The following is an 11,187-nucleotide window of genomic DNA, read 5'->3' on the forward strand; positions in this document are numbered from 1 at the left end:
TTTGTCGTCTATTTTGTGCTTCATTATTCAAGGAAAAGGTTCTTCACGGAAACGTTTTGATCCTGAAATTTTGTTTGTTGTAATATTGCGCATATTTGACACGATTGAGTTTTTCCTCTTCACGCGCATAATAAAATAGGAAGGGGTTTTTGCCTCTAATACATAGCAAATATGTTGTTTGTTTCAATAAATTGTTTGCTGGAAAAGGTGGCCTTTATCAACTCATCATGTTTTATAATATGCGAGCTTAACTGGATAGTTTTTATGGCAACAGTGAAGCATTTTCGTGTCAAAATGAGGTTAGCGTCTTTCTATTGTGTTATTAACACAATTTCTCTAGTAAGTTATGGGTTTAACGAAGACAGAAGGAATAATTTTGAAGGATTTGTGTTGTCTGGCTAATTCATATTTACTGGTATTTGTACTCAATTCTGCACAGTCTTCCGGTAACAATTGGAAATTTCACTAATTGTTGTTAGTTAAAAATTATTTTAAAGAAAGGTTGCCCATTTTTTGCTTGATAATTCAAGTAAAGGGTTTGATGCTGAACACTAGTGGGAAATTTGCGGTTTTGACACGGAGTGTGTTGGCAGCTTGTTTGCACACACGCAATGAAATGGGAAGTTTTGTCTTCCCTCTAATATTAAATATGTTATTTGTTTCAATAAAATTATTTTTGGCTGGAAAAGGTTTGTGAGATTTTTCTGCCTTTCTGAATAGCGTTGCGTATTATCCAAGGTTAACTAATTTGCATATGTGGAATATTTGTTTACACCTCCTTAAGTCTCATTAATCTCATTTAGTGCGCACATGGGGAGCTACCTCCAATCTTTGCCGCTTTGGGCCTTTGGCTTCGGACGCACTGGCCTGGCAAAATTTGTTTGGCCCTTCCAAAAACCTCGATAAAATTTTCAGTTTGTCAAGCGTGGAAGCACTGAGAGTCCGAGACACAGCAAAATATTTGTTAACCACAACCGTCAATCACACCGAAATAAACACCAAATACTCTGACTAAGGTTGATTGACATTTTCCTTCAAATGATAATAATCATGGCGTGTAAACTGACAAATCTGTCAGATTTTACCCCTGACAAAAATTTGTTTTGCTCCCAGGCAGGATGACGGCGTCTCTAAAGTTTGGTAAGCCTTGACAAAATAATCACCGGACTGTTAGCTTGGCTTTGCGGCGGTACAGAGTTAAAACAATCATTTCTGTTCCTTCTGAATCTGTAGTTACGCCTTCTGTATCATCTGGAAACGTGTTTGCAGCATGGAGAACATTTGCCGTGTCAGTAACCCTGGAACCGTTTGACATGGGACATGAAATAGCCGGTCATGATTGGAGGATTTTGATCCTCAGCGTAATGCCTTGTTGACAGGCAGAATCACATGATTAAGGGTGAAGCATTTCATTGTCACTCCTGCACGATCAAATTGTGGTAAAGTTAGTTGCCTCTGATGGTAGGTGTTTTGTTGCCATGTGGCTTTTTGTTGTATTAAGCTTCTTGCTCGGAACGCTCAAACCACTCACTTACGCACACGCCGTTCGCGGTAGACTCACACTAAAAGATGTCATTGAGCGAATGCTTTGGCCCGGGTCGGTCCATGAACTGAAAGAAAGCTATATTGAGAACAAATGTGAACCAAGTGAGCAAATATATGAGAATCATTGTATGAACTACACTGATATGAACTGCTTTGAAACCAAAAACCAAACAAGAAAAGCACAGAACTGTGAAAGCCTCCAGGAGAAGAAAGTTGGTGAGCACAAAGTCAGTACTGACGTCATTGAGTCGCAGAAAGATAGTATGCTGAGCCAGATGCATTTAGTTAAACTTCCGAAAACGAGGGTGAATTTTCTGGCTGTTTGTTTTCTGCTATTACTGAATATCTCTGTATTTCGAGCTGTAATGCTCTTTCATATTGAATTTTTTGAATCTCTTAGAATCTTCCTAACTAATGTTGTTGTCAGCATTTTGTACCATCATGCTTGGTGCAGCGTTTTGTGTTTGGATGAACCTATTTTGAATGCATTCAATGACTGTGACCTATTTGAGAAAGGCCCACAGCTATCTGTTGTTGTCAATGTTGATAATAAAGAATCAATAAATGACTTGCAACTTCGATCTCGTTATGCTAAGTTGGCTTATTGTAAATGTTTAAAAGGGCGTTGCCATGTTGTTCAAAAGGATGGTGAATCAAGCAGAATTTTAGCGAAACAGCTAACGCAAGCCTTGCAGGAGAACATATTTGAGAATGCCGCACAGTCATCTGTTGCTGTGGATATTGATAATAAAGAATCAGTAAATGACTTGCAACTTCGATCTCGTTATGCGAAGTTTGTTTATTGTAAATGTGGAAGAGGGCGTCAACAAAGGGACAGACAGCCAAGCAGAATTCCAGTGAAACAGCTATCACGAGCCTTGCATAAGAGCAGATGTTTCAGGAAATTAGTTCGAAAATATATTAAAAAGAACGTACCGAAATCTTCTGCCATGCATTTATTTACCAAATTGAGTGTACTTAATCGTAAATTAGATTACTTGTATGTAAGATTAAGGTCTGCTGCTAAGAAGAGGAGTACGAAAAGGACATTGTGGACTGCACATCGAAGGAAAAAACCTAAAACTCGCCGTGGAAGAGTTAAACTTAGTTGTAACTATACTCCAGTAAGATCTATTTATAAGAACGTTAACCATAGGATGAATCATACAGAGTTAAAGCTGTCTAATGATATAGAGAAAAACCCTGGGCCCATTGATCATACCAAAACTGTTCAAGCACCTTATAGTCAAGGCAATGTGGAATTGTTCGGCCAGAATGCAGGCACTCAGTGTGTAGCAATGTCTCTTACTTCACTTATCTATAATTACAGGAATAATATTAGCTCATCAATGGACTTGATTAACATCATGAGCATTGGTAATGAATTATATTCTGTGTTATCTAGACTGTCCAGACAAACTTGTTAACTGAGTTACCGGAAGTTCTCAATGTGTTTAATGCAGATTATCAGCTTCAATACAGTTCAAGCTATAGTGGTACTATAAATGGTAGATCCATAACACATGGTTTGAGTTTCTGTATGCCTTTGGTCGATGCTTTGTTAACATTAGTAAGGCAAAACTACCAATCGTTTTTTTTAACAATTGATTGTACCACTGTTTCTATGTACTGTACTCTAGATGGTAAATTTAAAATATTTGATTCACATGCTAGGGATGCATTTGGTATGCCCCATTCTCAAGGAACATGTGTATTGTTAGAAGCACAAAGTATACAGGATGTCACATGTTATTTACAAACCCTGTACGAAAATTCTAATACATTGTTTGAGCCGATAGGTGTTCACATAACAAGACTAGAAAAGGACGATAATCACTTAGTGGATGAGAACAGTGAAATCTCTCAATCAGAACGTGCTGATGATGGTGGAGTAATGGTGCATATTTCAACAAGAAACAAGGAGTCTTTAATACGACACTGTTGTGCTTTATCATTTTATAGCATTTGTTTTTCAGTGGCTAAGGCATGCACTTACTGGAATTCACAAACTTTAGAAGCAATTATTGACCATGGAAATGAGTTTTACAAGAAACAATTTACATGTCCTGATGAAGATCTCTGTTTACGAAAATTTCCAAACAAACTTCAAATATATGATGCAACTATTGATATTGTCTTTACAGCACAAAAAGAAGGCATATTTACTTGTGCATCCAGCAGTAGCAAACTCCTCCAGAACTTTATTTTGGATAACACAAGAAGCAATACTGGATTTATGATATGGTTTTCAAATTACTGTGCATGTTGCATATTTCAGCACAATTCTAAGACTAAAAGCACCAAATACTACTTAATAATATTCCATAGTGATGGAACTTTGGATGAATTTCAAACTGTGAATGACAACAACTTCCTTCCTCAAGCCCTTGCTAATAGTGTTACAAAAATCAATACAACTAGAGGTTTAGAGGTAGCATACATTATCAGATTTCAAAACTGTTACAGTAATTTGTCAAGCACTTTAAGACAAAAGGTATTAAGGAAACACAAATCCAATCGGCAGAAAAATTCCCTTGCCGAAAAACGAAGAGGAAGTTATGCAAAGATGGAACCTAGTGGCAAACGAAAATACTTGGTTAGCAAAGCAGAATGGTACAAGTCATTAGATCCTGCAGAAAAAGAAAAACTCTTGTTGGTCAAAGCAGAAAAGTACAAATCATTACATCCTGCAGACAGAGCAGAATGGTATAGAAAACTAAAACCTGCAGAAACAGAACAACTCTTGTCTGACAGAGCGGAATGGAACAAATCACTAAATCCTGCAGAAAAAGAACAACTTTTCTCTGACAGGGCAGAGTGGTACAAATCTCTAGATCCTATAGAAAAAGAAAAACTCTTGTCTAACAGAGCAGAGAGGTACAAATCGCTTGAGCCTGCAGAACAAGAAAAGTTCTTGTATGACAAAGCAGAGAGGTACAAGTCACTACACCCTGCAGAAAAAGATCTGATAAATAAACAAAAAAAGCGGAACTATGATGCAATGGAACCAATCATTAAGGCACGATACTTGAACAAAAAAAAGCAAGAATATTGCAGCATGAATCCTATAAAAAAGCAAAAAATAATAAAGAGCATAAGTGATGCATCAAAAATTTCTAGAAAAAATGCAAACAATGTTCAGCATAAATTGGATCATTACATATCAGTATTTCAGAATAAGATCACAGAGGGGCCATATTACATATGTTCAGTTTGTCATCGAATACTCTATAGAAAAACAGTTATGTTACTTAAAGAAAAAAAATACAGCATACACCGTCTTTCCACTGAGATAAAGTCATTTGATGACAAACAATACATTTGTAAAACATGCCATGCAAAAGTTTCAAAAGGACAAGTACCATGTCAAGCTGTAGGCAATAAACTGTAAGTTGATAGAATACCACCAGAACTCTCAGTACTAGAGAAACTTGAACAAATATTAATAGCACAGAGGATAGTTTTTGAAAAGATAGCGGTAATGCCTAAAGGCCGACAGAGGAAGATTAAAGGAGCAATATGCAATATAGCAGTTGAATGTGATCAAACATGTACTACATTGCCACGTCCTCCTGAAAGGTCAGGTATAATCATGTTGAAACTGAAGAGAAAAATGGAGTTTAGAGGACATGTTTATTTTCAAGCTGTGCGACCTCAACTAATATTAAATGCTCTGATATGGTTCAAAATGAATAATTCCTTGCATGATAATATATGTATAGACATTGACAAAATAGATAGGAATCTTAAAACATTGCAACAAAATGATGTTAATTTAGAATATTCAACTTTGAATAATGACAACCACTCTACTGAATCTGGTATAAGTGATGACACTTCTTCAAAGAATGAAAATGGTGAGAATGTCAGCATACTGGCAGATGAAGACAATGACGATCCTTTGAATGAATATCGAGCACCAACAACTGAAACTTGCTTGCAGTCTGTAATACTAGATTATCCTGTAACTTTTGAGCAAAATGATAATTTATCATCTCAAGGAGATGAAGTCTATGCTATTGCACCTGGTGAAAGTAAACATCCAGTTTCTTTCATGGCAGACAAGCAATGTGAAGAACTAGCATTTCCTATTTTGTTTTCAAAAGTAAAGTATGGGTACTCTGTCAACCAAGAAATAAAGTTGTCGCCAGTTAAGTAGTTCAATGCGAGATTTTTACATCACAGTGGGAGATTTGCTACCAATCCTGAATATCTCTTCTTTGCTCAGTTCATCATAGAACAGAAGAAAGTATCAGATAGCATCAATATTGCTTTGAAAAAAATGTATGGCCAGCCTCTTACTGCTTCTCAAATAAGATGAAATAACGTGCAAAATTTACAAAATCTCATTTGTCAAGATCAGGCTTATTTATTTTTGAGACAAATTCCAGGAAGACCACCTTATTGGCAAAAATTTATGTATGAAGTAGTAGCTATGGTGAAACAGCTTGGAATACCAACATGGTTTATGACATTATCCTGTGCTGATCTTAGATGGCCTGAACTTTTCCAGATTATTGCAAGAACACAAGGCAAAAATCTAACAAATGAGCAAGTTGATGCTTTATCTTATAATGAAAGATGTTCAATGCTGAATGTAAATCCAGTTGTTGTTGCTAAGCACTTTCAATATAGAGTTGAAACATTCTTCACTGAAATTCTTTTAACTAATGCAAACCCAATTGTTAAAATAGTATACTATGCACTCCGCATTGAGTTTCAGATGAGAGGCTCTCCTCACTTACATGCCTTAATATGGACATCAGATTGCCCTGAACTAACACATGATACCAAGGAAGCTTATATCCATTTCATAGATGAACATGTGCAGTCATGCCTTCCTGATCAGAGTCAAGACCCTGAGTTATATGAGCTTGTAAAAACCTACCAAAAGCACAGTCATTCAAAAACGTGTAGAAAATACAAAAACATTAAATGTAGGTTTAATTTTGGGCACTTTTTTACAAACAAGACTATTGTTGCTGAACCTCTTTTTGATGATTCAAATCCAGAAGAAAAGACAAGTACCATAGACAGACAAAAAGAAATCCTTGGACTAGTTAAAGAAAAAATAGATGAAGTGTTGAATCCCAGTAAGGCAAACTATGATCCTACATTAACAGAAGCTGATATTTTCAAATCTGTAAACATAACTGAAGAGCAATATTATTGGGCTTTATCCATTTCACCTGACTCAGACTATGAGCTGCACCTTAAAAGACCAACAAACAGCTGTTTTATTAATAATTATTTTATTGCTGGTGTTAAAGGTTTTAGAGCGAATGCTGACTTGCAACCTGTATTTAACCACTACAAGTGCATAACTTACGTGTGCTCATATTTTACCAAGGATGAGACTGAATGCTCACAGGCAATTATGAATGCTGCAAAGGAAGCTAAGAAAGAAAACTTGAGTGTCAGGGATAGCTTAAAAAGAATTGGTGCTGCTTTCCTCTCTACCAGAGAAGTCAGTTCACAAGAATGTGTTTACAGATGCATGCCTGAACTATGGTTACGAAAAATATACCCAGCAACGGTTTTTGTAAGCACTGAACTACCAGAAAAAAGGGTACGCATTGCAAAATTACCAGAAGAACTTGATGAACTAGATAATGAAAGTACTGATATCTTTAAATCAAATATTATTGATCGATACACTTTAAGACCACAGTGTATTCCTTTGGTAGATAGGCTATGTTTGGCAGAGTTTGCTGCATACTATTATAAAGAATACAAAAAGAACTGCCAAGAAACAGCTGATGCTCAACCTGAGGTTTTAACTGACGATGTCATTAAATTACATCACAATTGTGATCCTGATGCGTCACCTCCAGACAAAACAAGATTAATGAACACGCATGAAGTTATGAAGTGTAGAAAAATAAAAGCTGTTATAAGATATCACAAGCCAAACAAAGCAAAAGAACCTGAACTGTATTTTCATCATTTGTTGATGCTTTACTATCCATGGAGAGATGAAACAAGTCTTTTAGGAAGTGATCAAACATATGCTTCTAAATTCTATGAGCATGAAGTACAAGCTGTTGTAGAACGAAAGAGAGAATTTTGAGCCTGATGCTGATGCTGTTACAGAAGCACTTGATTTTTTTCGAAATAACCAGGGCAATATTATCCACTCCAGCTATGATTCTATGAATGACCAGGAAAATGCAGATTTACAATCTGAAGAGCAAGATGATTCAGCACCAAACGAGTCATTTAATGAACAATCACCTACACATCTTGTTTCATCATCAGAAACTGAGAATCATTCAAACCTTGGAATAACATCCTACAACCAGCTAACGGAAATTAGTGATGATAAACTACGGGAGTGTGTTAGATCATTGAACAAAAGACAACACTGTGCTTATGATATAATTCTCACTTGGTGTAGAAATAAAATGAAAAACATGAATAGTCAAAAACCTGAAGAAGTAAAACCAATAAATTTATTTATAACTGGTGGAGCAGGAGCTGGTAAAAGTCACTTGATTCATACAATCTACCACACTGTTACAAAGACCTTTAGACATTCTCCTCTGAATCCTGAATTACCTACAGTTCTTTTAATGGCACCTACTGGAGTTGGTGCTATTAACACATATAGGACAACGATAAACACTGCCTTGGCAATTCCCAAAGAAACAGGTGATAATTTACCTGCATTGTCTGACCAAAAAAAAACACAGATGAGAATGTTACTAGCTGTCCTCAAGTTGATCATAATAGATGAAATCTCTATGGGTGCTAATACTACTTTGCTTCATATCCACCAAAGACTAAAAGAAATTTTTGACACACCAAATTGTCACCTGTTTGCAGGCATTAGCATTGTTGCTATTGGTGACATGTATCAACTACCACCAATACGAAGGAAACCTGTCTTTGCAAATTACAAACATGATTTGTTTAATTTGTATCACCCATGGCACCTATTCACAATGATAGAGCTTGTTGATATCATCAGGCAGAAGGATGACCAACCATTTGCTGAACTTCTGAATAGGTTCCGCACAGCAAGTCAAACTGGGGAAGATATCAAGTGCATCCAATCTAGATCTATAGATCCATCAGATGTTAATTACCCATCAAATGCTCTTCACATCTGGGCTGCAAATAATCCAGTCAATCGACACAATGAAATGAAATTGCATCAAATACCTGCACAGTTGTTTCACCTTAAAGCCACAGATCAGTACCCATCTAATGTATCACAACAAGATATGAACAGAATTTTAGCTAGACCCAGGTCTGAAACTGGTGGACTTGATGCTAATATCTATATAAAGGAATGTGCTAGAGTTATGTTAACCAATAACATTGATATTGCAGATAGACTAATAAATGGTCAACTAGGAACTGTTGTTAAAATTGAAGTAAATCACAATAACAAAAAACCCACCATTATTTATGATGATGTCAAAGCTGGCAACAATTTAATTCAAAAGAGTACTAGTAGTTTTGTGCGACAAAACAGAGTTGTACCAATAGAACCTGTCCTAGCAAAAATCAAAATACATCCAAATAAACCTTCTTCTCCTAAAATTCAGAGAGTGCAATTCCCTTTGACATTGGCTTACGCTGTCAGCATTCACAAAGTACAAGGGTTGTCACCTTACAGTCTCGTCATTAGTTTGGTCAAACAAAGATCATTCAATTATGGTCAAGTATATGTTACACTGAGCCGAGCGACCTCTTTAAATGGTATTCACATTCTAGGAAATATTAACAGCAAACATGTGAAAGCCGATCCTCGAGTACATGAAGAATATAGAAGACTGCAAGAAATCTCAAAAACCATGGAAACTAGTGAAAAATGTAAGGACAATACAATGTCTATTAAACATACGATCACTCAAAAAACATAGTGTAGATATCAAATATGATGCAAACATAAAGAACAGTGATCTAATTGCACTGACAGAAACACAACTTGCACCTCATAACAATGATACTCACATAAAATCTCATTTACTACCATTCACTCTCTATAGGGAAGATCATCCTACTGATAGATATTTAAGTTTGGCACTGTGTACCAGAAGATCAATAAAAACTAAGGAACATGAATACTTTCCACAAGTAAATGCAATGAAATTTGTAATAATTATGAATACATCTACAACTAGGTGTCCCAATTTTACAGTGCCTTTTGTTTACCGAAAGAACAACTCAAATATAATCCAGTACGTAAGTCATCTACGAAATATCCTTGGCACTTATCCAACCAACATCATTCTTGGTGATTTCAATATCAATTACTTAAATGATGATAGCATTAGACCGCTAAAATCTTTAATGACTTCTCTAGGTTATTCAAAGTTTGTACAAACTTCAACTTTTGTCTCATTAGGAAACATACTTGACCAAATTTACCTAAAAACAACAAAATTTGACATCATAGAGAATACTGTAATTAGTGTCTATTACTCTGACCATGATGCTGTTAAAATATCCATAAAATATAATTAATAAAGTATTTAAATATTTAATTTATTTAAACTATCATGCAAGGCATATAAAATAAATTTATTTATAGCAATAATTGTAAATATAAAAGTTACAGAAATGTACAAATGTGTCTTGGCAGGAACGATGATGCTGTTAAAATATACATACACTAGCTAGAAGGTGCCTCACCTCTTGTCTGTGCCCAGTACCACAAGTAGGTAAGTTTACATAATATTTTATATCTTTCATCTTACTTTGATATTTCCAGGCAGGACTCTCAACAACTATAAATGACAGGCATGCCTCTTACATGACATGCCAGTTCAGACCACCATTAAAGGAGAATTGAAGCCCAAAATCAACAACTTTTCCAACATTTTTTTGGGAAAACATAACATAAGTTTGTGGAATTATTTCTTCTTGTTTCCTGTTTTTTGTGACAAAATTACGTTCGAAGTTGGGCTTTTCTCGCTTTTTCCACCTTTCCAGGGTGGCTTCAAAAACTAAGTCAGTTGCCTGCTATAACATATGATATGGGGAAGTGCTGCTGGTGGATATTTTCTTCGTTGCTTTGCAGTTTCTTCATGAATTCAATATTCACAACAAACATCAGTTTAACCCTTTCACTCCCAATAGTGTCACTTACAGATTTTACTCTTTCTAACGCCAGACGATTTTACTCGACACTGGGGAACCCCACAGGGCTGAAAGGGTTAAGCACTGCTTCTATATGAGGCTTTCTCACATGTATTCCCCATATCATACATCATAAGCTGCAAAAATGACTGCTGACTCCTCTATTCTGAGCTACAATGGTGATAACCCAAAATCGGAATAAAAACATTTTTCTTAGGTAGAAGAGCGACAAGTATGCTAGGGAAAAAGTTGAAAACATAGTTGTGCATGGTCTAAAATGTAAATGAAAAATGCCTTTTTTTTGCCTTCAGTTGTTCTTAAAAAAATATATAATTATATATAAAATAATAATAAAATAAAAATAAAAATAAAAAAAATAATAATAAAAATATTATTATTACTATTATTATTATTATAATTATTATTATTATTATTGTAAAAACAATAAAGAAAATATTTCTAAAGTCCACCTTATTTACAATAACAAATTATTACTTATTCATAACAATAAAACCTGGACCCTTGTTATTAAATATAATGTATCTTTTTCTC

The 11,187-nt window shown here is 35.3% G+C and overlaps 1 protein-coding gene across 1 annotated transcript; it reads left to right on the forward strand.

Moving 5' to 3' along the window:
• Positions 1-7,697: 7,697 nt before the first annotated feature.
• LOC138020459 (uncharacterized) lies at positions 7,698-9,416 on the forward strand. Its single transcript, XM_068867443.1, has one exon. It carries the CDS (start codon positions 7,698-7,700, stop codon positions 9,414-9,416), a length of 1,719 nt encoding a protein of 572 aa, XP_068723544.1.
• Positions 9,417-11,187: the final 1,771 nt, after the last annotated feature.

Source organism: Montipora capricornis, chromosome 10, assembly GCF_036669925.1.
Source record: "Montipora capricornis isolate CH-2021 chromosome 10, ASM3666992v2, whole genome shotgun sequence".
In the NCBI taxonomy this organism is placed as follows: Eukaryota; Metazoa; Cnidaria; class Anthozoa; order Scleractinia; family Acroporidae; genus Montipora; species Montipora capricornis.

Excerpts from the sequence above, each read along its gene's own strand:
- LOC138020459 (XM_068867443.1), top strand. The coding sequence starts at position 7,698 with ATGAATGACCAGGAAAATGCAGATTTACAATCTGAAGAGCAAGATGAT.